The 26572-nt window shown below is 56.4% G+C and overlaps 1 protein-coding gene across 5 annotated transcripts in view; it reads right to left on the reverse strand.

Annotated features, from left to right (window-relative positions):
• Window positions 1-11640: 11640 nt before the first annotated feature.
• Window positions 11641-26572, reverse strand: part of RGS3 (regulator of G protein signaling 3) — a 121349-nt gene continuing 106417 nt past the window's right edge. For 4 of the 5 annotated variants that reach the window (XM_036260445.1, XM_036260446.1, XM_036260450.1 and 1 more), the window contains 6 exons: window positions 25537-26541; window positions 17829-17893; window positions 14486-14569; window positions 14093-14154; window positions 13316-13482; window positions 11641-12583 (listed from right to left, as the gene is read on the reverse strand). In XM_036260445.1, the coding sequence (XP_036116338.1) occupies window positions 12398-12583; window positions 13316-13482; window positions 14093-14154; window positions 14486-14569; window positions 17829-17893; window positions 25537-26541 (1569 nt within the window). In that variant the 3' untranslated portion in view covers window positions 11641-12397. Of the gene's footprint in view, window positions 12584-13315; window positions 13483-14092; window positions 14155-14485; window positions 14570-14665; window positions 14817-17828; window positions 17894-25536; window positions 26542-26572 lie in introns of those variants that run through there. The other variant, XM_036260452.1, reaches the window with a different exon arrangement.

The raw sequence follows: 26572 nt of genomic DNA on the forward strand, positions 1-26572 counted from the left end.
GACAGCGGTTTTTATGAGCTCATAGATATGGGGGGAGGGCCCCAGCCCCAGCCTGCATGATGCCAGCACGTTGTAGGCATAAATACACTCTCGCTGCAGCGCCAGACTCACGCACACGGCGCGGGCCTGTGGTGCGGGCCAGGGGAGCCATGCGCTGGCTGAAGGACGGCGGAGGAGCAAGCAGACTGAGCCAGGGGTCCCCACTCCTGCACCCAGAGTTCTGGGGTGTGCAGCATTCCCACTGGGGTACCTGGATCCATAAGACCTGGCCACTGCCTGGCAGAAGAATAAAGAATGTTTTATGTATCAGAAAGACTGCTTTTTAATTGTCTGAAGATACTACTGGGATGAACAAAATACCAGTAGTAGTTTGGTTTCAAGCATCACCAAACTCCCAGAGCTTTTGTTGAAATGCATTCTCTCAATCAAAAGATGCTAAATGTACCAGAGTTCTGCTGGTGTGTGTGCGTGCCATGTGTCTGTGTGTTTGCATGTTTATGTGTATTGTGGTATTTGTGGTGCGGTCTGTGTTGTGTATGTGAGCCGTGTTTGCTGCGTCTGTACAGGGTGGGCTGTGTGTGTGCGCGTGTGTTGTGTTTGGTGTGTGCTGTGTGGACGGTGGACGTTTCCGCTGCGTGCGGAGGCTGTGATGAGACCAGAAGTGTGTCGGGAAGGGCCCAGCTTCCCTGGCATGCTCTTCAAAGTGGTACCTTTTGAGATCTTTCCAGGGCAAATGGCTGGGGAAGCAGTTGAAGGGAAGGGGCCACCGTGTGAACGTGCTCCCCATCAGCCCTGGCCCCTAACGTCAGAACGGGGCTTGGCCTGTGGCAACACCCGGTCCTAACATCTCCAGTCCAAAGGGCTGCAGGCGACTTGATCAAGTTCAGAGGAGCATGTGGCCCAGTGTTCCCCAGAACAGGAGCCAGCGCCCCCTTCCGCCTCCCCATGGTGGGTTGGCCTTCGGTGCCAAAGTGCCAGCAAGCAAAGAAGTGGCAAGGCAGCAACTACAGCAAAGATCACAGCCGTCCCCACGAAGGCGCCCAGAGCTGGCACCTGGGGCCTGGCCATCTGCAGACGTGGCTCACTTCCCTCTCAACCCGCCCACCGGGCATCACTGCCTCTGCTTATCAGGGGGGAAACGGCTCCGAGGGGAGACAGCAGTGAAGACAGGCCCCTGGGGGCCAGGAGGGCAGCCTCTAGGCTTTGGGGATCAGGCAGGGAAGTTGGGGGCAGCTTGCAGGCATGTAGGGTTTTTAGCTCCATGAGGGGCTCGGTTTTTTCTTTCACAGGCTGAGGATTGGAGCCAAGAGGGGTGGGCAGGGCATGGAGCAGGACACAGCCGGGATGTGGCCTGTCCCCTGCTTGCTGGGCCGGGCACTCTCTTACCCGTGTAACCTCTCTGTACCCAGGCAGCGAGTCTGCTAGAAGCTCACCCCCTACTTCCTGGTAACTGAGGCAGCCCAGCTCGGGCAAGGAGGGCTTCTCAGGAGATGGGCTTTTCGGGTAGAAAGGCACAGGTTCAAGGCCTTCCCGGCCAGGGACGGGTTTTCCTCCTTCCCTGAGCCTCCTCTGTGAAAGGCGATCACAACAGCTGCCTCCTGGGACGGCCGGGGCACACTGGGGGTGTGTGAAGTACATGGCACAGGCCTGGCACAAGGGAGGCACTTGATGGACGTGTGTCCTGGTCAGCACGGGTGACAAGCCGTCGTGACTGACCCAAGGCCCCTCCCCTCCTGGCTGCAGCAGAAGCTGTAACAGCAGTTCTTGGAAAGCTACCACCAAGCACTGCTGGGACACAGGGCCATTCGTCACAATGCCACCGGCAGCCGCACCAACTGCCAGGCCTGGAGTCTCCGTGACCTCCCCCCTGCCTCACACTGAGTCTGTGGTCCTGTCCACCGCTCCATGGCGACCCCAGCACCGGTAGATGCCATCAGACACTTCCCTCCCTGGGGACATCACACCCGACCCTCTGCCGCTCAAAGCCTCTCCTGGCTCCACGCCTGGGCATCAAGTCCTTAGCCCGCCCCTGAGCATTCCAGGCCCCTCTTGGTCTGGCCAGCATGCCCTGTGCTCTCTCCTGCACCTCTTCACCTTGCACCCCTCACACCAGCTATGAGCGAGAAGCCATGACCACGTACTTTCAGTACCTGTGGGAAGGGTTATGTTCGGGGCCTGGCACACTGCTCGGGAAGCTGTGAGCCAGTCTGCAGAGACCCCTGGCGTCTGCCCTCAAAGGGTCCTTTGCTTGGAATGCCACTGCCCTTCCTCCTCTGGCAGTCTCGGACTCACACCTTAATCTTCGCCCCCTCCAGGAAGCCTGCCTTGATACTCACCCCTCCAGGCCAGTGTAGGTGCTTTCTTCCCAAGGAGCGCTTTCTGGTGTCCCCAGATCCTCCTGTCATTACTGTCCTATCTGGATAAAGTAACTCCAGTCCCCACCGCCGGCCTGGCCTGTCTCCCCTCAGGCCCTGTGGATTTCAGTGGGGCTTATGTCTGTCCATCGGTCCCTTGCTCTTAACCCCTATGCCTGTCCTCTGCCCCAGTGGCCCACTGGTTCCATTCTGGAGACACTCCACCCCCACCTGTCCCAAAGGCCTTGCAATGCAGAATTAATCTGGATAACAGTCAACTGACGTTCTGGAGACCAGTTCCAGGGCTGAGCACAAAACAAGCTGATGTTCAGAGTCAGAGAGTGTAATTCTTAGAAATTTGTCAACCATCTCTCACCCGGACAATCTCACTAGCAGGGGCCAGTGGGCGGGGCTGACCTCTGGGAGTGTTCTGAGCCCCCCCCCCCAAAGTCCCTCCTCCTTGTCTGGCTGACTCCTTGGAGACTCAAGGGGCCTCTCCTGAGACAGTCACTCCCTGCCAATATGCAAAAGCAGCTGCTGCCGGTTATTTTAAATCGCCATTGTTCTGGACAGAGTTGTGTTCCCCCAAAGTCACATATCGGGGTCCTAACCCTCGCCACCTCAGAATGTGATGGCATTTGGGGATAGGGCCTGTAAAGGGTGCTATGTTAAAACGCGGCCGTCGAAGGGTGGGCTGGGACCCAGCCGTGACTGGCGTCCTTACCAGAGGAAATGCGGACACAGATGCGCCGAGCAGACGACGTGAAGATGCGGGAAAGGCGCCATCTGCGAGCCAAGGAGACAGACTCGGGAAACAACCCTGCCAACACCGTGCTCTTGGACTTCCAGCCACCAGAACTGCGAAAAAGCACGTCCTGTGTGTGAGCCACCTGGCCGCGGCCGCCCCAGGAAGCTAACACGGATGTTTGTGTGCGCCTCTTCCACGGAGCGGCGTCCCTGTTCATGGGCCTGTCCCCCTTTCCGAGGTGAAGTCCCAGAAAGCTCTGGACAGATCGGACCTGTCCATCCCGTGGAGCCGCGGCCCCACACACCTGGGAGGTCGGACAGCATTCACTGCCTGGGCAAACACCTTCCCTGATAAACAGAGTGTTGGTTCTTGGTTCTTTAAATCGTCAAATGCTGGAAAGGGGGGAAATTGACAACACCCGCCCCACTCCATGCCCCTCCCCCACCTGGGCTCTGGTTCCACCCTCAGCAGCCCTGCAAGAAAGGCTCCCCTCCATTTTACAGATGGGTGAGCCAAAGCCCAGCAGGCACAGGGCAGGCAGATCATGTGCCCAAGGCCATTAACGCAGTCAGAGCCATTAGGGAGGAGAGACCTAAGCCCACAAATCCCACAAGTCCCAGGGAGAAGCTGAGAAGGAAAGGCTGGGGTTGGAGGGAGACAGAGGGGGTGGGGCTTTGAATCCCAGTGGCTCCTCTTGTTTGCTGTGTGTGAGGAAGTGACTGACCTCTCTGAGCCAGGGCCTCAGTTTCCACATCTGTGCAATAGGGCTGAGGAACATGAGACAGGACATGCGGTGTTTGGCACGGTGTCAGGCCCATGGAAAGGGCTTGAGAAATGGTGGTGGTGATGCTGCTAATGAAGACAAGCTTCTGGAATCATCCAGCTGGCCTAGTACCTGGCCCCCGGGAAGTCTGACAAAGGGTTGGATGGGAGCTTTTCCTGCTGGTGGGCAATGTGGGCAGGCAACTTGGCCTGTGCATCTGAGCACTAGCTCCAGGCCCCAGCACACGCACTGTCGCTGCCCTCCACCAGGCCTCCCGGGGCACAGGGCTGGAGAGGGCTCAATGGCCCATTGTTCTCCCTCCAGGCCCAAACCAGGCTCGGCCTGCTGGGAACCAGCTGCTAAAAATAGTCTCAGTGGCATGTTGGGGTCCAACTGCTTATCTCCCTCCAGGGGTCAGGAGCTGCCCCACTCTTCCTGGCCACCACTCTGGAGGAAGTCCAGCTTGGCCAGCTCCCAGATCACCCTCCAGGGAGAGCGCAAACTCACACCCGCAAAACATTTAATGGAAAATTCGAGACCAGCTGTAATTCCTGAAGGCACAGCCTTGGTGTAGACTCAGCTTGCGGTGGGTCGGGAGGAAAGGCCTAGGACAGCTGTAATCGGCAAAGCAGAGAGAAAGCAGGGAAGGCATCCAGGTGGCATGAGCAGCAGAAGCAGAGGCATGAGGCCCAACAGAACAGGAGAGGCCGTGGGAGGCCTCTGTGGTGGGTCTTCCAGGGACGCGCAGGCGCAGCTGAGCGGGGCATGGCTGTTTCAAGACGCTCAGCTTTGGAGGAGGTTTTGCAGCCCTGGTGAGCCAGCAGCTCACTAACCCGTGCCCCTTGCCTCACCTCTTCTCCACAGACTGCGGGTGGATGTCTATCGTTAGGAGCTGTGGCAGAGAGCTCGTTGTCCTCCAGTGTCTGTCCTACCCTTGTTACTCCAGAGTAACAGCATCTCTGATTTTCATCTGGTCATAAGGCTATCTAGTTTAAGACTACATTTCCAGCCCAGCCGATGTGGCTCAGTGAGCGTCGACCCATGCACCAAGAGGTTGCTGGTTCCATTCCCGGTCAGGACACATGCCCAGGTTGTGGGCCCAATTCCCAGTGAGGGGCATGCAGGAGGCGGCCAGTTGATGTTCTTTCTCATCAATGTTTCTATCTCTCTCTCCTTCTCACTTCCTCTCTCTCTCAAATCAATAAAGAAAAGAATAAAATAAAAAAAAGACTACATTTCCAGCCTCTTGTAATTAGTGGCCATGTGGCTAACTTCTGACCAATAGGATGTAAGGGAAAGGGTCATGTGACCCTTTTCTGGGAACCTTCTCAAAGATAGAACCAAAAATTCACCTTTGACCAACTCTTTCTTAGCCACGTCATCCTTCCCACAGATTGGAATGCAGAAGTGATGGCTGGAGCTCAAGCAGCTCTGTTGGATATGAGGTAGAAGCTGTATTTTGAGGATGGCAAAGTAACAAAAGAGAGGGAATTAGGGCGCCCATTGATCACAGAGGTGCCATACCAGCCCTTGTGTATATATGAATTTTCCTATGTGACAAAGCTATGAACTTCTGTTTTATGTTTTCTATCACTCACAACAGAACTCAATCTCTACTTATATAGTGACTTCTTATCTGGCCAATACTTTTTCATGATCTTATCCTGTGCAACCAACTATGCTGAACACTGTATGTCTTCCATCCACTAAATTTATTTATTTAATCCTCACCTGAGGACATTTTTCCATTTTTTTTGTTCAGATAGAGTGGGAGGGAGAGAGAGAGAGAGAAACATCAACGTGAAAGGGACACATCGAGTGGTTGCCACCCACACGACCCCGACAGGGCTGGGGACAAACTGCAACAGAGGCACGTGCCCTTAGCGGGAACCGAACCTGGGTCTCTCTGGACCGTGGGCCAACGCTCTAACCGCTGAGCAAAACCGGCCAGGGCTAAATAAGTATTTATTAAGCACTTACTATATATCAGACAATATGATAACACTAAGGAAACAGTAAGAAACAAGACTTTAAAGCCCTCAAGGACTTTATAGTTGAGAGAAAGAGACAATGATGAAATGGACACAGTGTATCAGTAATTATAATTTATGACAAGTGCCATGAAAAGAAAGCACAAAGCACTTTATGAGCACATAGCAGGGGCCCTTCTCCAGTAAGGGTTATCAGGGAAGGCTTCCCAGAGGAAGCGACAGCTCAACCGAGCGCTGGGGAGCATGGGGAAGGGAGTATAGCCTCGTTCTCAAGAGCATGGGCTCTGAAGCTGCCATTCTGGGTTCAAATCTCATCTCCCTCTTGTTACTGTATCACCCTGGACAAGGCCCAAACTCTCTGTGCCTCGGTTTTCATGTCCGAGACGTGGAGGTTTAGTCAACAAAACACTTATCTAGCATTTACAACGTGCCAGGCTATCTTCTGGTACAGGTACTATTTCGTCCCCATGTGCGGATGGGTAAACCGAGGCCCAGGAAGGGAAGCACCTTGCCCCAGGTCACACATCTAAGTGGAAGAGCTGGGAGTCGCCCCGAGCAATCTGACTCCAGAGTCTGTCCTCAGAGTCTGTAGTTCATAGCACGAGCTCTTAACTCGTGGGCTTGCTGTGAGCAGAAATAAGACAATGGCAGTCAAATACTCAGCACAGTGCCTGATAAATATTAAGTGCTCAATAAAGGTTAGCTGTTATTATCATCATCATCATTGTTCATAACTAAGGAGGGAGAAAATGTCCCAGGTGAAGGGAGGTGCACAAAGTCCTGAGATGGAAGGAAGCATGGTGCAGTCAAAGACCCAAAGGCGGACCCGCGCTCACAGCCTGCTTTTATTCTTCACAACAACCCTGTCAGTGGGAACTATTATTACCCACTCTCTTTTTTTTTTAATTTATTTTTAAAGTTCTTTAAAAAAAATTTTTTTCCCTTTATTGATTTTAGAGAGGGAGGAAGGGAGAGAGAGATAGAAACATCGGTGAGAGAGAACATCGACTGGCTGCCTCCTGCGTGCCCCCCACTGGGAATCGGGCCCACAACCTGGGTATGTGTCCTGACTAGGAATCGAACCGGCGACCTCTTGGTGCACAAGTTGATGCTCAACTCCTGAGCCACACCGGCCGGACATTACCCACTCTTTATAAATGACAGCAGAGTGGCCCAGAGAGGTTAAGTGACTTGTCCAAGGTCACACAGTGAATACACACCTGAGCCTGGACTCAAACCCAGGTCTGTCAGCCTCCAAAGCCCACACTCCTCCTCATAGCCTCCACTGCCTTGCAGTAGGCAGACGCCTGGGATCCAGCCAGTTTTTGCTGCGAGAACAGAGGAAGAAGCAACGGCAGCCCCGGGTGTCAAAGTCAGAGGGCTCCTGAAGAAAACTTTGAATACTTTCCCACCCATTTTTCAGCTGGGGAAAGTGAGGCCGAGTGAGGGGAGGGACTTGCCACAAATTGGCAGTGGAACCAGACCTGAGTTCCTTGTCCACCCAGTCCAGGGGCCACTAGCTTTGCCTTTTCCACCCCCTTCATATTTTTCTATCTTCTCCAGGGTGCAGGCTGGGTGCCCCCAGCCACCCTGGGGGCTCTTCTGGCCTGGCTCAGTGTCGCAGTGTGTGTGGCAGAGCTAGGCTGGGCCGAGGACTTGACCTCAAGGGAAGGAGCGTGTAAGTAAGTGGCAGATCCTTCCTCTGCTCAGCCTGGCTACAGGACATGGAGGCCAGAGTCCCAAGGGGGCTGAACCCTGGAGACTGGGGCAAGTGGTTAATAGACAGCTCCATCCAAGGCAGGCGCTCAGCCCTCTGGGGAAGTGGCTAACACTCATGCGTGCGCACGCGCGCGCACACACACACACTTGGCCTGGATCCCAGCCCCTCACACCACACAAAGCACCATCTGCCCCTTCAGAAGGTCCTCAGACAGGAGGAAAAGCTTCATTCTCCTTGTTTTCCAGAAGAAACAACAGGAAGGGGGCGGGGCCTCATCCAAGTTCACGGGAGGGTTTGGGACAGATCTGGGGGCAGCTGCCTGGTGGTGCAGGTACTATTCAGGTGCTCCTGAAACTGGCCCACGTGGAGCCAGGGGCCCAACCTCACCCTGTGGGGCCGTGCCCCTGCCACTGAGTCACCGGCCACCTCTTCTCAGAAACTGATGGTGAGGCAGGTGTGGGGGTGTCCTCCTGCGCAGTTGGTGGGGTTTGGCCTGACCTCACCTCTGGAATCACTGAGTCACAGCCCAGGCTTCCCTCCTCTGCCCCCAGGTGGAGCGCCCCCTCTGGGTGGCCCTGCGCTGAGGGTTTGCACATATTTATTGTCTCACTGAGTCCACGTGGGTCCCATGAGGTGGATTATTATTCCCATTTTATACGCGAGGTGGCTGCGGCCCAGACAGGTGGGGCAGCGTTATCACACAGCGCTGCTGAGAACCGAGGCAACTCAGGACCAAGCGTCTCTGCGCACTGCAGCCCCCCCAGTCCTTGGCCCAACTGGGAAAGCTCTGCCCTCAATCCAAGGAGAACCTGTGCTAAGAGAAGCCACCACATCTCGGACTGGCTGGAGGTGAGGCTACTTGGAAGCTGGGGATCAGGGTCCCAGGCCCTGCTCAGTCACGACATCCTTGTCCACTTTTTCTGAACCTTAACTTCCTCGTTTGCAAAATGAACACGATGCTCAGAATTTCTCCAGACCTGTTGTGAGGACTGGTGGAGGTAAGGCTTGGAGTGCCCTTGGTGCGTGTGACCGAGGCTATGATTTTGTACCTGCCACCTGTCACTGGCCTCCCCTACCCAGCCACGCCCTCGCTCCCATCCCAGCTCAGCAGGCCCAGGTCAGTCCCACAGCTCTTCCTCATGCCCCTTCTCCAGCCCCACAAAGGGGCTCCTCAGTGGCGGGGGGCCCAGGGTATCCCCTTCCCTCCCTCATGCCCAGCCAGGGAGAGGACAGGCAAAGCCAGATGTTTCCCAGATGTTGCCGATCTAAGCAAAACAGTAGCACAGGAGCCCCATTGCGGCCCAGGGGCTGTTGCTTGAAGGCCTAAGCGAGAGGCAGGGGAGGGCCTGGGGTGGGCTTTGGGAAGAGGTGAATTGGAGAGGCTTGCTAGGGTGGGATGTCAGTGGGAGGGACCCAGAGAGAGGAGAGTCAGCAAAGGGGCTGGGAGGGAGCTCTGGTGAAGGTGAGGGGAACAGGGAGGGATGAAGCCTGAGAATCCGGCTGACCTGCCACCATGGCCCCACCCCCATCCCAAGCCCCCCACTTCACAAGGAAAGGACTTTCGTACTCCCTAGGGACTCTCGGGCCCTCCTGAGCTGCTTCTGGAGATAATGAGCTCCCAGTACAGGAAGGAGGGAAGCAGAAACCCAAGAAGGGACCCAAGCACCTGCAGCAGTCTGGGGGGCCATTGCTGCCCCAAGGCGGACCAGGCGGCCAAGAGCCAGAGGGACTTGACCTGCCCACCAGAAGTCAGCGAAGTTGGCACAGGCAGGCCGGTGCTGAATCTCCACCCGCTGGCATCCAGCCAAGCAACACTGCTGTGCCCTTTCCCCTTTCTACCCTTCGCAGCCTATTTGCCAGCTAACCCCAAATGCGCCCAGCTTGGCCGCGGCTGGGCAGAGGCGTGGGGACAGGCTGTTCTGACTTTGTCCCTGGAACAGGCTGGCTTTGTCCTCCAGCAAAACTGTTCCTGGAAGGACAGGGATCCGGGTCTGAAACTAAAGGCTCCCTGTCCACTCTAACAAGGGCAGAGCCCAGGCTGGGCAAGTGGAGACTGAGCTCTGCCCCTTCCCTCTGACCCTGAAGGAGGATGTCGCTAACAGCAGCTCATGCTGAAGGAGCATGTCCCTGTGCCAAGTACTGGGCCAAACTGGCTGCAGGAATGACCTTGCTCAGTCATCACGGCTCTGGGGTAGGTGCCAATCTGCACAATTTATAGATGAGAAAACTGAGGCAGAGAGGTTATGTGACTGACTCACAGATGTGCAGCTAGTGGTCAGTGGTGGGGCCGGGAGCCTCTCCCCTCCCTGGGTGCTGCTTCCCTGCCTCCACCTCGGTCTTCCCACCTGCGGGAGGGGGAGGGAGCTGAACACACTGACCTCACAGCTCTGATCCCGCACTAACCAGCCTGGGATAGCCAGACGGAGACCAAAAAGCCTCCTTCCTCACACGTGGAAGAAAAATGGGAACCAGCCCAAACCGCACCGTGTAGGTGAGGGGACTGAGGCCTGCGGGTAAGGGCTGTGCCCAAGGCCCCAGGGCAGGAGGACCCAGGCGTCTTTCCAGTGTGTTCTCCAGCAGCTTGGCATGGCCAAAGCCCCTCCGAGGCCAAGGGAGCTGGGTGTGAGTAATGGAAACCAGGCAGTGGGGCCTTCCGAGATGGGAATTCCATCCGCCTGACTTGGTTCTCCTGGACTCTGGTTTCCATGGCAATTTGGGGTGGGAAGGTGGAGGACCTGGAGGGGGCTAAATCCTTGGGACGAAGAAAGGAGAGTCTCCTGTGGGCTCAGCGTCCCCTCCGAGCAGCAGGTGTCCTTGCTCCAGCCAGGAGCTCGTCTGCTCCCTCCTTCCTGCCTCACCGAGCAGGGGCAGCTTCATGGGCAGGAAGGCCCTTCACCACTGCACAGCCCCGCAGGGCTCACAACAGGGTCCGGTGCCTGGAAGGAGACTTGGCCCCACCCCTGGAAGAGCCCACATCCCGGTGCCAGGGCAAAGGCTGTGGTGTCCTGAGCACCTACTGGGGGCCTGGCCCCAGGTTCGGCCTCCAGAGACCACCATTTCTGATGCCCTCCTAGTGGGGGTGGCCTCACCCAGGACCAGTGAGGGAGCAGGGAGGACAGTGGGTACACAGCCCTGAATCCTTCGCACCTCCAAGTCCCCAGTGGGCAGACCCGAGCCTGGCACCAGGCAGGGAAGATCCCAGGAGAGGGGTCCAGCCTCTCCTGCACCAACCAATTCTGTCCAGCTTTAAGCCGGCCCAGCTGAGCCGGTGCCCACCCCAGGCCATGCTCTGGCCATGCCGAGACCCCGGCAGGTTGTATGTGTGCATCAGGGGAAGCTTTGGCTTGGCCTGGGTTCCAGGCTCTCTCCTACCCCTCCAGGAAAGTGGGCCAGGGTCTCCCTGAACTGTGGCTTTGGACAAGGCCTTCCCTAAACTGGCACCTTCCCAGCACCACAGAGGGGTCCGTGGACCATACTCCCGAGCCCTTCCTTCTATCCTGAATGCCTCCGTCAGCCTGCCCGTCTGCAGCTGCTGCCCCGCCAGATTCTGGCCCATCGACCTCACCAACCTCCCTGACACCTGAATGCTCCACCAGAACCTTGCGGTGCGGCAGGACAGAGAAGTGAAGGAACTTGCTGAAGGTCACATAGCCAGTGGGTGGCCGAGGTCGCGCTCCATTCTGTAGCTGGTAGAGGACAAGAGGTCCAGAGCTTTGCAGCCAGGTAGGCTTAGGCTGGACCCTGTCTCTGCCACCTGCCCGCTGTGTGACCTTGGACAAGTCACCTTACCTGCCTGTGCTCCACTCTCCTCAGATGTGAAGTGGGGATGACCCCTCCTCCCAGGCTTGTGGAGATGAGATGATCAACAGAACGCGCACGGCAGAGAGGAAGAGGCTGCCAGAGAGCAGTCTCACCCGTGTGCCATGTCTGCGGCTCTAGGAAGGGAGGCAGGTGATGGCTAGAGAGGAGAAGCTGGCCCAACGGCCCAACTCCCAACCCTTCCAGCCCTAGTCACCCTGGGAAACCTCAAAGCCAGGAACACACAGAAACGGCCCAAAACAAGAAATAACACAGGCCTTTTATTTGCTCCAGAACTTGGCTGCTGTGTGGTCTGGGGGTGTCATGCTTTCCCAGAGCCCCTAAGGGACCTCCTTGCTCGAGGGTGCTGGATTTCTGTGTGAGGTCAGACGGTACCACCTGCCCCTCCAGGCCTCATCAGTCCAGAAGGCCCAGCTGCCTGCCACTGGCGCCTGGGACCAGCAGATCCCCTGACACTGGAAAATGATGTCCACCTTTTCTGCAAGGTGGCTTTTCACAAGGCGTCGGTTAAAATATTGCACTTGTAAATTAGGAAAACTGATGAGGCAAAGGTTTCCTATTACAGGAAGACGTGCCAAGCATCCTACTACTGTTTAAATAAATAAAATTCAAGGCGGGGGTCTGTGCGGCGAGCCCCAGTGGCCCCTGGGGAGCCCCGAGTCCGGCCACACCCCCGCCCCATCAGCCAGCTCTTTAAGGAACTTGGTCAACGCGAGGTCTCTGCAGCAGGGAGCAGCAGCCCCCATCTGGCTCCGCCTGGGCTCCTGAGCTGCCGGGCCCATGGGCCCCCTCGTACCGGGGCAGTGAGGACCCAATGGGGCCAGTCCTTCTCTCCTCCAGTGGCCTGGGCCTCTCTTGGTCCAAGCATCTCATCCAAATGTCCATCTGTCTGTCCGGAGACGCGGCCTCTGGGGGCTCGGTTGCCCCTCCGTCGCAGGGGAGAGGGAGACTTGGAGGAAGCCCAGCCCTCCTGGTGAACGCTGAGCTCTACCCTGGCGGCCCCTAAAGTGGGGGACTCATCTTCTTCTGGTTAATGAGGTCCAGGTAGAGGTCAGAGCGGAGGAAGCGTGGGTATGAGTCCTTTTCCATGAGCCCGAAGATGCGCTTCTGCGCCAGGTCGAAACAGCCCCGCGTGACGCTCTGCAGGTTGTCCTTGGTGTGCTCCCGCGTGTATGAGTCCAGGTTTACCTTCAGGGCAGAGAGGGCAAGGTCAGGGCTGCCTGCAGGGGGCTGACCTAGGGACCGGGCAGGGTGGCACCTATGTAGCCTCTTGTCTCCAAGCCCCTCTGCTCTACATCATAAGGTTCAGAGTAGAAGCCCTTGGGTGAGCAAACTGAAGTCCTAGCTCGGTCATGTACGTACCGTGGGGCCTGAATACATCGCCCCTAGGGTCAGACTGCTGGGTTCAAATCCCAGCAGCGCCACACCTAGGTGTGTGGCTTTAAGCGAATCGCTGTAAGTGCTCTGAGCCTCAGCTGTCTCATGTACAGATTAAGGAAATAGTACACTCTTCAAAGACTTGTGCAAGTTAAGCAAGATCATCCATATTAAACAGCCAAGGCTTGGCTCAACAGATCAGCCCTGGAACTTTGCACGCAATAAGCACTCAAGAGACGTCAGCTACTATGACTAGGCTCTCCAAACTGTCCCTCATTTTAAAAATGAAGATAACATTAAAACCTATTTTACAGGTTGTCATGAGGGTTACATACGTGAGCCTAGTCATAAAGGGCTTCGCATCTGAACAGAGGCCATTTTTGTCATTGGAATTCAGTTCTTCCCAAGACCCCTGCTTGCTTCCTCTCCACCCAGGGTGCACAGTCCCTAAGAATTCCTCTGCCCTCGGCCCCTCCTGATCGCCACCTGGAGTTATTCAAGCACCCCAATCACCAGAGGCCACGGGGCACGGACAGGCCCTACCTCCTTGCACGCCTGGGTTGCGATGTACTCGGCAAAGATCTTCTTGGCCTTGGCTGCCATCTTGGCCTGTGACTTGACTTTCTTAAAGTCCTCGCATGCCAGCCAGAACTCCAGGTTCTCCTCACTAAACTCGGTGCGCAGGAAGGCCTGGAACACTGCTAGCCCATCTGTGGGAGAAGTCCAGACTCTGGGAGAGAGGCAGAACCAGCCCCTCCTGCCCTAGGACCCCAGACTACCCCCTGGGCTGCTAGGGTGCAGATGTGGGAGTGTAGGGAGATGACCTGCTCCTGAGAGCCAGCAGCCCTGGGATGTGGTCCCAACCCTGCCACTGCCTCTGTGTGGGGCGTGGCCAGGTTTCTCTCCCTTTGTGCCTCAGTTTTCTCATCTGTAAGATGGGGATCATCAGCCAGACTCCTGAAGCCCGTGAGGGTCAGGGGGATCCTACCCATGAAATGATGGGCACATCTGGCCCAGTGCAAGCCCTCAGTACGTGGAAATGTTTCTTGTTATTCTGGGAACATGGTCTGAGCACAGTCCCAGTGGCCTCTGGCAGGCAGTGCCAGCTCCCATGGACAGGGAGGGGCTGGCGAAAGCCGGTCCAAGGCCAGACCAAGGGCCTCCGCTGGGGCTCAGCCTCTCCCAACAACAGGGACACTTCCCTGGACCCAGGACAGAGGGCACAGCTGTACCTCTGCAGGGTCAGTCACACCCTCTGGTCTAGGAGAGGAGGAGAGGAAAGGAGAGAACACGGGGGAGGAGGACACCGGCCCCACTTACATTTGTGAAGCAGCAGTTTCTCCAAGGACTCGCCCCACTTGAGGGCTTCCTCCGAGGTGGGCCTGAGGGGAGAGGGCACAGTGAGGGTCCCGTGAGGGTCCGAAACGTGGGGTCGCCCGGTCTGGGAAGCCTCTGTTAGCTGCCCTTGGCCCAGGCAGTGACTGATCCTGACTGGGGAGCCCACCCCCTTTCTTGAGGCCAGCATCACTGCTAGCCCCCACCTCACCCCGCCTTCTGGGGCAGCTGTTTGCAGGTACCAGGCTCCCTCTGTGAGAGCCTCCATCCACCCGAGCTGGAGCAAGCCACCAACACCCCTTTCCCATAACCCACCACCGGCCCTGCCCCTGGAGACCAGGCGTGCTTGAAGGGTCCCTGGTGCCAGGGAGGACCTACTTGAATGACTTCATCACTTTGTCTGTCCCTGGCGACTCGTTCCGCCGCCTGAAGATGCCCAGCTTGTTCTTCATGTCCTTGGCTCTGGGGGCGGAAACAGAGAAGGGGTCAGTCAGCCTGGCACACTCGACCCCTGCGAATTCAGGGTGGGGAGGCCCCAGGCTGGGGCAGGGCACCTACTCCTTCATCGTGTGCCGCCTCTGTAGGTTCCCGTTGCGGGTGAGGTACATGCCTCGGAGCATCTCTGTAGGGCCCCCCACCTTGGGGCCTTGGAAGGTCTGCAGGGAGCGCCCCCAGGCTCCTGCTCCCCACCCTCTGTCTTGGGCGGCAGGCGGGCTGCAATGGGGCAGGACGCAGCCGAGGGCTTGCGCTCGCTGGGATCCCAGCCGGACAACTGTACTCCCAGGCATAGGCTGGGCCGGGACTCAGACAGGAGGAGCCAGGAAATGGGAGGGACCAGGGCAGGGAGCAGAAAAAATCCCTTCTGGCCAACCCGGAGAGGGAGCCGGTGAAAGGGGCATGTGTCTGCGAGGGGCGGCCTGGGGCCCGCCCAGGCAGGAAGCCAGACCCAGTTATTTGTGCGCGGCCTCCCCCGTTACCACGGCAGCGCTGGGGGAAGGAGGAGAAAACAAGTCAGCAAATTGCTGGGAGGGAAGTGGGGAGGAAGGAGAGGCTCCGCACAGCAGGGTGGCAGGACTGGCTATTTTTAGCCAAAAACTATTTTTAGCCTTGCCACTCCCCACAGGCTGCACATTTCAGGGCCAAGCTGCTGGCAGCGAGGGGTTAAATGTCCCATGTTCCTGTTCACCTGCCCCTCCCCTTTTATCTAGACCCCCTACCCTGGCACCTCCCAGAGAACAGGTCCCGCCAGCTGGCTTCTCCGCCCCAGCCCCTGGCTTTGGATACTCCCATCCGTGGACATGCAGGGTGGCCAGATGTCTTAGTACACTTTTAAGTTTAAATAACTGCAGAAGTACAAGTCCTATAAACTTTGAAAAACATTTTTTGAAAGTGATTATTTAATTTTTAAAACATTTAGTTTTGATTTTGAATAATGCATTTTTTGTTTTAATTTTTGGTCTCCATCCTTCTGATTAATGATGAAAACTGCTGACTGAAGCCAAAAGTTTAAAATGTGTGCTCTAAATCACAAAGCCAAGTAAGTGCAAAAGAAATGTAAAGAATTCAGCTTGGAAATGTCTAAGCCTGTAGCATTTATACTTCTGACGTTGTTCAAACTTCTAATGGCACTGTGACCTACGGGACAGTCCCTGTAATTGAGGGAAGTGGTCCCCAGTGGAGGTCAAGAGTGAGAATGTGAAGCCAGACAGCCCAGGGTTCGAATCCCAGCTCCAGCAGTTACCACCTGTGTGCCCTTTGTCAAGGCACCTCCCTCTCTGAATGTCTGGTATCCCCATCTGTTAAACAGGGATGGTAGAGGTACTCAGCATCTGCTGGGTTGTTTCAAGGCAGGGATGAAACCCACACAAAGCCTTAGCACAGGGTTTGGGCAAAACCGCTCAGGCTTAGGAGCCTGAGTGTCTGTGACAGCTGCCCAGGGATTGGGGACCCTGCTCTAGAAGGTTCCAAGCCAAGAAGTCCAGGGATTGGCACTCTGTGGGTGGGGACAGGGCCCTCAGAGAGTCCTGGGGTGACTGGGAGAGACCACAGCTTCCCCAGCACGGCGCCCTGAGAGCCCCCACTTCAGGCCCACTGTCCCAGTAGGTATACAGCAGCCCAGGGACCCGGAGGGGCTTTTCTGAGGCCCAACCTTCAGGGGCTCCTTGCTGGCTCAGAGACCCGCGTTTCTCCAGGACAGGCCCAGCCAAGCCTTTCTTCCCAGATGCATAGCTGGGCAGACCAAGAGCTGCAGGGCACAGCTGGAGAGGTTCTTAGAAGTCCTGACTGGCACAGGGCATCTTGAGAAAGGATGGCAGAGGTCAGAGGACAGAACAGGACTCACAAGGGGAAGCTAAAGGGGCATTTTCCTCCCATCAGAGCCATGAGAAGGTGGACTGAGTGGCCTGTGGGCCCAGGGCGACATAGCAGGTGCCTTCTTTCAGAGTGCTTTGCATGAGCTTAAAATGGCAGGCTCTGAAGAGGAAATTATACGTGTATTTATATTTGTGTAGGTTTTAGAGCCAGCCTGCCAGGTTCAGATCCCAGCTCTACCACTTACTTGCTATGTGACCGTAGACAAGTAACTTCTTCCTGCCTCAGTGTATTTGTAAAATGGTAACAATTACTTAGATAATATGTGTAATACACATAGAACAGTGTCTAGCACAATAAATATTAGTTATTTATATTATTATCCCAAATTGTAAGAGTCCTCAAGCAAACTCTTAAGAATGTGACCTTCCCACATTCCAAAGGCCGCTGAAGGACCAGGGCGGCTGCGGGACCTGGGCACCTGGGCACCTGGGCACCTGGGCACCCGCCCTCCGGCCCCCTCCGCTCCGCGGGAAGCGCCGCCCACCGCAGCTCCGGCCTGGGCCCGATGGCTGGTGCAGAGGACTATTTTGTTTGTGCGTGCGCTTCACCTTCCTTAAAAAGTGTGCTTGTTCTGGCGCAGGGAGAGCCGGCAGGGGCCTGGAGAGGGCAGGGGACGGGAGAGTTTCTAGGGCAGTGGGCCCCAGCCATGGTGGAGGTAAGGGAAGTTTGTGGGAGGCATCTGAGAAGGATCCATGTTCTCTCCCAAGTTCAATTTGTGCATAATGGTGGGCACCCAGGACCTGGAAAGGAGGGGTCCCCTTCCAGTTGTCACCATGTGTCCCTCTGCCTCCTCCCCTGTCCCTCTCTGCAGTCTCCAGGGCCTCAGGCCTGGGGGTACAAGGAGACCCTAGGAGATTCCCATAATTCTAACAAACCCTAAAACAAAAGTGTAAGGGGCCCTGAGTGCGGCCAGAAAGGCTTGGGGAATATGGGATACGCTATCTAGGCCAGCAGCGCCCCCTCCTGGCAATGTCAGAGACTGTTAGCATTCAAGAGCCATTACCACTGTCTGTTCAGCCCTTTCTCAGGGGAAGCAAAGAACATTTTGAGGTCACTTGGCCACTATTTGTTTCACAGGCTGGGCCAGGGCAGTGGCAACTCTGCTTGGTTCCCTGTGGCTTCCAAGTACTGAACCTCACCTTGCCTCCCGCTTCACAGATGCTGAGGGCAGTGCTGGATGCTCAGAACCCCGGTGACCCCGCCCTAGGGCCACTGCTGAGTTCTAAGATCCTGCTTTTCACTGGTGTCTGTCTGGGACCGGCCCCGGTGCAGCCCCTTCTCCCCACCTGTACCCCTGCAGGAGAAAGAGGAGTGGCAAGGGTGAGGGCCATGGATCTTTCCAACATACAGGTTTTTGCTCTTTCTCTTCCGGGAGCCTTCGTCATCGTCCCCAACCGTGTCAGGCCCACTCATCTGTGGAGAAAAGACAGATACGTTGTAATCTGGGCATCCAGGGGCTGCTGCCTGAGCAAAGAGAGATTCGGGGATCCAAAGCTCCTGCAAAAATTTCCCCCACCCTCCCAAAGCTCCCACCCCTCACAGAAGAGGTGAGGGAGGGAGACCCCACTGCTAGAAACAGCCTGTCCATGGAATGCAGCTGCTTGGCAGAGCCTCCACCCACAGGGGTCCCCTCCTAGTGTGCCTAGGACCTGGCTTGCTGGGAGGAATAGCAGAAGCAATAGGGCAGGGTGGAGAGCAGTGTTTCAGCAGGGGTTCTGCTGTGTGACTGGGCCAATTGCTGCCCTTCTCTGAGCCTCTATTCCTTAATTTCAAAATTGAGATCGTAATGACTAACTCAGAATTCTAAGGTTTGAAAGATACCTGGGATTGGTCAGCAGTGTGTAAAGTGAATTATTACACAGGACTCTTGCCATAAAACTTTCCATGGCTCCCTAGTGCCCTCAGGATAACATCCAAACTCCATAACATGATGTACAGGGTCTACCATCTTAGGATCTGGGCAGAAAGTTCTATTTTAACATCCATTACAGCTCCTTCAGTTACCTCTCCAGCCTGGCTCGTGCTCCAGCACCCTCCTTGGCCCGCCCTCCAATCTAACAGCCTTGTCCCCTCCCCCTTCCATAGGGGATGCCTTTGTGACTTTCCCACCTTCCTCTCCTAAGACCTAGCCTCGGGAAAGACCCAGGCCTCCGAAAAGCAGCTTAAATGCCTCCTTAGCTGGGAGACCCTAGACCAAGCTTGTGCCCCTTCACCCCTTTGAGGTCCCTTACTACACCCAAAATGGCTTGTTCCAAATCTGTCTTCTCCACTGAACTGTGAGTTCCCAAGAGCAAGGTTTCTGTCTTTTACTCTGTCTGGGTCACCTGCACCAGGCCTAGTACACAGTGTCCAGTAAATATGTGTAGAATGAATGAATGAATGAATGAATGAATGAATGAATGAAGAGGGAAAGCAGACTGGGAAAGATGCACCTTGAGGCTCTTGCTGCCTGACTCAAGGCTTCCAACTTATCCCCCAGGCTCTACTTCAGCCCACAGAGTCCACCACTCCACCCCATCTCTGCCTTTGCCTGTGCTGTGCCCCCTTCCCGGAATGCTCTCTCCTCTTCTCCCAGGTCTCCACCTCCCCCTAGTCCACCATTCCTCCAGACGCTCCAGACTCCCACCACCTCTTCGGGGCCCTCCCTCTATCTCCCTTGCCCTGCCAGTGCTTGCCTGTCCTTCTCCAGGGGAAACCAGGGCCCCAGCTGTGCCACCCAGAGCAGAAGCCCAGGGAATGCTGAGACAGAGAGGAGCTAGAGCTCCGAGCAGGATGGGCTTGGACACTATGTCCCGAGACAAGAGAGAGAAGGCCTCCAAGTGTGGGTCTCAGCTCTGACCCTTCAGGAGCCCCACCCTGGGTCTCAGTTTCTTCATTTGTAAAATAAAGAAGATGGACTAAGCCTTAAAATACGATGTTAATTCTGGAAAGAAAAGTCATCCAGAGATATCCAGCAGGAGGAGCTACTAGCCTCGATGAAGCAGCCACCCAAGGATGGATAGATAGATGAAGTATAACATCATTTATAGGGCTTGTACTATAGGCCAGATCTTGGAATGGGCGTTATTCAGATACTATCTCATTCATCTTCAGAGTAAGTCCATAAAGTAAACAGAGGCTCAGAGAAGTTAAGTCACACAGCCAAGGACACCCAGCTTTTAACTGACAGCTGAAATCTAGGTCTATCTGAATTCAGGCCATGTATTTCTCCACCAGAGGATGCTGCTAGTCAAATGCAAGGACAGAGCACATTTTGAATGTTTTCAGAGAAAGACTCGGGAAATGCTGCCTCCTTCCGGAGAATGCTGCCCCACCAAAGTTGTAACCATGTGTGTGTACGTGCACACACAGGCACACACCCGTCTGCGACGTGAGTCCAGAGCTCGGTTTGCAGCCAGACCTGGGAACAGATCCTATTTCCACTGACTGTGGAGGAGTTTCCCAGCCTCTCAGCTTCAGTCTCTTCAGTTCTAACATAAGGCATGATGATGGCCACACACTCCACTGTTGGAAGATTCGCGAGGAAAAAGTCGGGGCCCCCACAGCCCAACCTTGGCACACAGTGCACCCTCACTACTCAGGGGCTGCCAGTGTTCACTGCCCAGTGACTGTGACTGCTGTCATCCATTGAATATCCAAGCGGTGGTCACGCTGGCCTGCGAGGCAGTGCCCGAAGCCCCCACCCGTGGGAAAGGGCCCCGGAGCTGTGCTTCCTCCCATTCTAACCTCAGCTTCCGCACTTTATCAGCACCACACAATGGGCCTGGGGACCACTCCCACCGCCTGCCACCCTCAGCCTCTGCGCTGCTGGGAAATGGGCTCTTCCTTCCACTGCTGGGAGGGGGTCATCTTCGGGAAAGGGGTCATCTTCGGCAGGGACCAGCCCATGCCAATGGCCCTGAGAGAGGAGCTGGGCAGCTCTGGCCCTGGAGTCGGCCCCCAAAGCAGTCAGGGAAACTCAGGCACCAAGAGGGGGCAGGGAGTGGCTGTGGGCCAGAAAGAGAAGAAACTAAGATGACAAGTTGGGATTCTGATCGGTAGCCCGAGTGGCTCCCAAGGCCCCTCTCTATGGGAGCTGCGACAAGGCTGCCCAGGGCCCAGCACACAAGGGACTCTGCTTCCCATCTGCCCCTCACGATCTCTGTGCCAACGACCCTCCCTGATGGATGGCTAACAGAAGTGAGATGAGCCCAGAACCACCTCCCTTCACCCCAGGCAGGAACCCTGGGGCCTGCTCAGCACCACCAGGCCACCTCCAGGGACAGAGAGCTCACTGCCTCTTGGAATAATCATTATAATTTTTATTGTAACTAGAACTATAATCATAGTAGTAAAGATTCTAAACTGCCTGGATGTGAATCCCAACTCAGTCATTTACGAGCTAACAGACCTTGGCCAAGCTACAGGCCTTCTCTGTGCCTTGGTTTCTTCACTTGGAAGAGGCTGACAATCACACGCAGCTCCTGGAGGAGGAACGGGGTTCACTCTCGTGCAGTGCTCAGCCGTCTGTCCGCGGACGTGCTCAGTGACTCGGCCGTTGTTACTGCACTCACTATGTGCCAGGCACTGAGCTCAAGTTCCGTTACAAACTTCACCTAATTTAACCTTTGCAACGATTCTAGGAGCTATTTGCTGTTATTTCTCCCAGTGTCCAGGGGAAGAGACTGAGGCCCCGAAGCATGAGCTTCGGAGCTGGCAAGTAGCAGAGCCTTTCAGGTCCAGGTCCAGGTCCAGGTCCAGGTCCAGAGCCCACCGGGCCGAGGGCTCTCCTGTGAGCAAGGCCTCGCCCGGTTTCCCCTCCCGGTCCTGACCTGGTTCTGGGGCCACGTGGCCAGCCTCGCTGCTCTCTGCCCCGCCTGGCAGCCCCACGGAACCTTGTGGAAACACTGGATCTAAACTCCACACTTAGTTGTTTAGACATAGGAAATCATTTTTCTTTAAGCTTTTCTTAGATAGGAGGCTGGAAGGTGTGATCACATCTTAGAGCTGGAAGGCATCTTAGGAGCCCTCTCGTCTGACCGGAGCCTGGGGGAGCGCAGTGCTGCAGGTGAGCACCCTCCCCGAGAGCGTCTGCTCTCGCCAGTTCCGGCAGGGGGCGGGCACAAGGAGGCATGGCCAGGGAGGGCCAGCCTCTGCCTCCTCACTGTGGAAGAAGGACCTGTGACTCTGCGCTGGGCCAGGCCACACTGAGGTGCAATTCGATGGCAGCATCCTGGGCCGAGACACAGGTACGCTCAGGCCTTCTCTGGCTCCCAGGAAAGGGCAGGCTCAGCCTGTGGATCTGCCCTGTGTGGCCTCCAGGGAGCAGCTGGCGGGGCGAGGGTCTGGCAGCAGAGGGCACTGTGAGACAGTTCCACTCAGCACAAGGAGCCAGGCCCGGGGCAGGACTGTGCGTGCACGGGATAACTGTGTGGGGCCTTCTCCTCCCTGGACCTCAGGAGGCCCATCAGTAAGATGACCGTAGCCAAGCAGACCATGTCTCAGGTCTGTCTGGGCGGACACTTGAACGCACAGTAGAAATCACTCAGTGCACAAGAGGGCAGGATGACAGGTGGGGGGAGGGTCAACATAGGGACTGTCACCCTACCCTGTGACAGACAACTGTGTTCTAGGCAGCCTCAGCTTAGCCACACAGCAGCACAATGACCAACCCAAGGCCACGCCAGCTCTGTCTGTCGCTCCTAGGTCTCATGTCATCACCAAGTCAGTGCCACGGGCACGGAGCTTCCTGTGTATCACAACCTTCTTGCATCCCCGAACACTCCAAGCAGACTCGAGTCTTCCCATTTACTAAGAGAAAACTAAAAAGCTCTGGGAAAGATGTCACTTGGGCCAAGCTCTCAGGACCAGGCAGGAGGAGGCAGAGCTGAGACTTGAACCTGGGTCTGTCTGATTCCATAGCCTCAAGACTTAACCCCTCTCCTCTTCACCCCTTGCCTGCAAACAGTGGCCTGTCGGCATCCACGGACCCTCCCAGGAGAGCCAGGCCTGAGCCAGGGAGAGGGAAGTGCTGGGGAGAGCACCCCCTCTCCACTGCCAGCCCCCATGCCCTGCCCCACCGGCATGAGGTACATGGTCTGGGGTAGAGCTGGGGAGAGCACCCCCTCTCCGCTGCCAGCCCCCATGCCCTGCCCCACTGGCATGAGGTGCACGGTCTGGGGGAGAGCTGGGGAGAGCACCCCTCTCAGCTGCCAGCTCCCATGCCCTGCCGAAGAGCAGAGAGCAGGGACAAGGGCGGGGCCACTGTCCAGCTGCACTCGCTGTGTGGTCTGGGATAAAACATTTCTCCCTCGGCCTCAGGCTCCCTACTGCAAGACAGCACAGCTGGGCCCCCCTTGAAGCAGTGAGGTGAAAGCTAAGAAAGAGAGCTGAAGGCACTTGGTGAGTGCTGGGATCACTGTGACACCTCTTCCCCCTTTTCCCCCTCCTCCTCCCCCTCCTCCTCCTCCTCATCAGCATCAGCATCATCAACATGATTCCCATTGATGGAGCACCCACCAGGTGCTGTGTGCCAGGCCCTGCCCTTCACACTTTATCGGAGTTGGGCTATTTAGTCTTTTCAGCAATCCTACAAAGGAGGTGTTATTACCATACCCATTTCACTGATAAGGAAACTGAGACTCAGAGAGGGCAGGGCTGGCCCAAGGCCCACTGCCAGCGAGGGATGGAGTGAGACCAGGGTGCTTGTCCAGCCTAGACCTTACTTCCCCTTGACAGGGTAGGTTTCCTTCTAAAGCCAGCTGGCTGGAGGGAGCAGGGTGTGAATGATGATAAAGGACTCAAGGCCCAGTCGGTGGAAACCACCCAGAAGGGCAGCCACTGTGGGGCTGGGGCAGCCAGCTCTGTCACTCAAGCCCAGGAGAAGGTAGCAGCAGGCCAAAAGAGGCTGGGGAAGGAGAGGATGCCAGTGGGAAGCCGGGTACTCCAAGGAGGAAGCTGAGTCAGGAGAGAATTGGTCCCGGCCTGCTGGACTCCCAGGAGGAAGTATCTGTCCCAGAATAGGAGTCAAGGTCAACTAATTTGGGGAAGTAGAGTGTATGCATGAATGTGTGTGAATTTATCGGTATTATAAGCATTTGTATTGGAGCAAGGCGGGAGGGGAGAGAACTTGGAAGGGTCTGCTGGGGGGTCAGGACTGGGAGGCGCAAGGCAGGTGGTGGGCCTCAGGCGCCCTCCAGAGAAGAGTGCCCAGGCCTCCTTGGGTCAGCCGCAGCCCCCCCCCCCCCCCCCGGCAGGACAGAGGTCTGGACTCTCCTGCAGCAGCAGCATCAAAAAATGGCCTAAATACATGACATTCAAAGTATGAGGAACATCACAGTCCCTGGGGGGCTTGAGCATCCCTGATGGACATGCTGATCCCAGAAGTCTGGGGTTGGAGGAACCTATTTATCCTGGTAATTTCGAAGCACATCAACATTTGAGGACCACATGTTTCCAAATGAGGAAACTGAGATCCAGTCCCAATTCCTCTGGGATCTGGTTTCCAATCCCGGACCCAAAGTTTAAGGTTCTCTTCTTGAGGGCACCAGCCTGCTTTGCCAGCCCCACCATCTTTCCTCAGGTGTCCTCCCAGTGCCAAGACGGCTTTATTGCTAGTGGCTTCGGAGCTACGGTTTCCAAGGCCCTGCCCCGACTCTGTGGGGACGCGTGCTGGGATCCATTAGTCATGTCTGCCGTGGGTTTGGAGGAGGAACAGCAGCAGGAGTGCCATGCATCTGCCACCCCTGCGAATCAGGAACCCCCTGCTCTAGCCAAGCTGGCTTCTGTGGCCATTTTGTCCAGGTCCTATCCTCTTCCTGAGAATGCCCCTCGGCCTCCATGTGCTCCAAACCTGTGCGAGCTTCAAGGCTAAGCTGAGGGAAGCGGAGACCACAGAGCTGGAAGACCTCTAGAAGCCTTCCCTCATGGCCCTGGGCCCTGGGGTCTCTCCTCCCTGAACTCCCAGGTCTCTGAGGGTCAGCTGCCCTTTGTGGACTGACTGCCCCCCACCCGCCCAGCCTCACAACAGTTGTCATAACAACACCTTGCGCTGCACTGGCTGCTGGCACCTTAACAGCATTCACTTAGCAACTGCACTAATGTTCCCAGGCCCCAGACTCTTCTGGTTCATCGGCAGCCACCCTGGGACGTAAGTACCATTCATCTCTGCTCTTCGGAGACGGACACTAAGGCTCAGAAGAGCTGAGTGACTCTCCCAAGGCCACACAGTAAGAGACAGAACCCAGACTCAAGCTGGCAATGGGCTTCAAGGACGTGGCACAATCATTTCACGGCCAGGCCGCCTTCCTGGTCCACACAGATGCTCTTCCTCCCAGGCTGAGGTCAGCCTCACACATTTCTGGGGCCAGGCTGTGGCACAGAGAACAGAGCCTGGCCCACAGCAAGAAATCAGTAAACACTTATTCCTCCACCTCTGAGTATTTGCCGGAGGCAAACAGCATGGCGGTTAAGAGCTCCAGCCTGGAACCAGATGCTAACTCTGGTTCTGACATTTAAAGACCTGGTGCAGGTGAGATGACCTCAGCCCTCAGCTTCCTCCTCTGTAGGGAAGAATCACAGTACCTACCTCATAGGGAGGCTGTGACAGTGAACGAGTTATTGTAAACTGCTTGGAATAACGACAGCACGGAGTAAACATGTGTTGTCATTGTTTTTGGCTGATGGATTTCTAATCTGGCCTGGACCGAGTCTAAACTGTAACTGTTTCTCTAGCTACTATCTTGCGTCTTTCAGATCCAAATACACAATGTCCTGGGCTAGGCCACCTCTGCTCTGCTTTCTCTGGGGATCCCCAGTATAACGAAGCTATAAGAACACAAAATCTGGAATCATAAAGTCATGGGTTTAAGTCCAGGTTCTGCCTTCTGGTCTTTCCAGGTCTCAGTTTTGTTCTCTGTCAAATGGGTGTAAGGTTCATTGGAAGAAGTCATCGGAAGGCTTAGCAGAAAGGTCTTGGTAGAGGTGGGACACAGTGACTGCTCCTTCCCTGCAGCTCCTGGACCCAACCCCACCCTGCCATCTCAGTTCCCACTCCCCTCCACCCTGGGCCCCCTTACCTTCCTGTGTCCCGTGAAGAAGAGGGAAAGGTGGTGCATGGAGCCGCCATTGCGGCCCAGCTCCTTCTTGAGGGTGCGGGGCGAAGGCAGGGCCCAGGAGGAGGCAGTGCCCTCTCCCTCCGAGCAGTTCAAGGTGGTGTCGGAGGAGAAGCAGGGCCCGCGGGCCTCCTGCAGCAGGCTGCCCTCGCTGTGCGTCCGGCGCCGCAGTGAGTTCTGCACACGCAGCGAGAGGCCGCCCTCAGCACCCTGGCCCGTCTCTATCATGCTGCTGCGCTTGGCCTCACTGCGCTCTCCGTAGTTGTCATCGCTTGTGTCCTCATCCTCATCGTCCTCCCCCTCGTCCCCCTCCTCAGCCTCTTCTGCATCCTCCTCGTCACCGGAGCTGCCCCCCTCCGCCCCGGCCTCCTGGCTGTAGGCACTGTCCAGCCGGACCTCGGGAATCACAAAGGCTGGCCTGCAGGCCCCAGGCGGGCCCCCGGTGGTTGCTGATGGGTCCCCAGAGCCCGTGGCCTCCTCAGTAAGGGCCTCAGCTGGTAGGGGGGCCTGGCTGGGGGGCAGGTCTTGACATGGCGGAAGGTCCTGAGCAGGAGGGTCCTGGATGGCAGGGAGGTCTTTGCTGACTGGAGGGTCTTGGCTGGGAGGGGGTTCTTGCTTAGCAGGAAGGTCCTGGCAGGAAGGGAGGGCTGGGGCTGCAGTGGGTTCCTGGCATGGTGGGGGTTCCTTGCTTGGGGAGGGTTCCTGGCATGGTGGGGGTTCCTTGCTTGGGGAGGGTTCCCGGCATGGTGGGGGTTCCTTGCAGGAAGGTAAGTCTTTGCTGGACAGGGATTCTTGGCCAGGAGACGGTTCCTGGGCAGAAGAGGAGTCCTCATTGGGTGGAAGGTCTTGTCCTGGAGGAGGCTCCTGGCCAGGATAGGGGTCTTTGCTGGGTAGGGGGTCCTTGGCACCTGGCCCCTTCCCTTCCTCCAAGGGCATCTCCCTCTTCTCATCCGCCTCTGACTCAAACATCTGGGAAATAAAAAGAAAACAAAAAAGGTTC

This window comes from Molossus molossus, unplaced genomic scaffold, assembly GCF_014108415.1.
Source record: "Molossus molossus isolate mMolMol1 unplaced genomic scaffold, mMolMol1.p scaffold_m16_p_14, whole genome shotgun sequence".
NCBI lineage: Eukaryota > Metazoa > Chordata > Mammalia > Chiroptera > Molossidae > Molossus > Molossus molossus.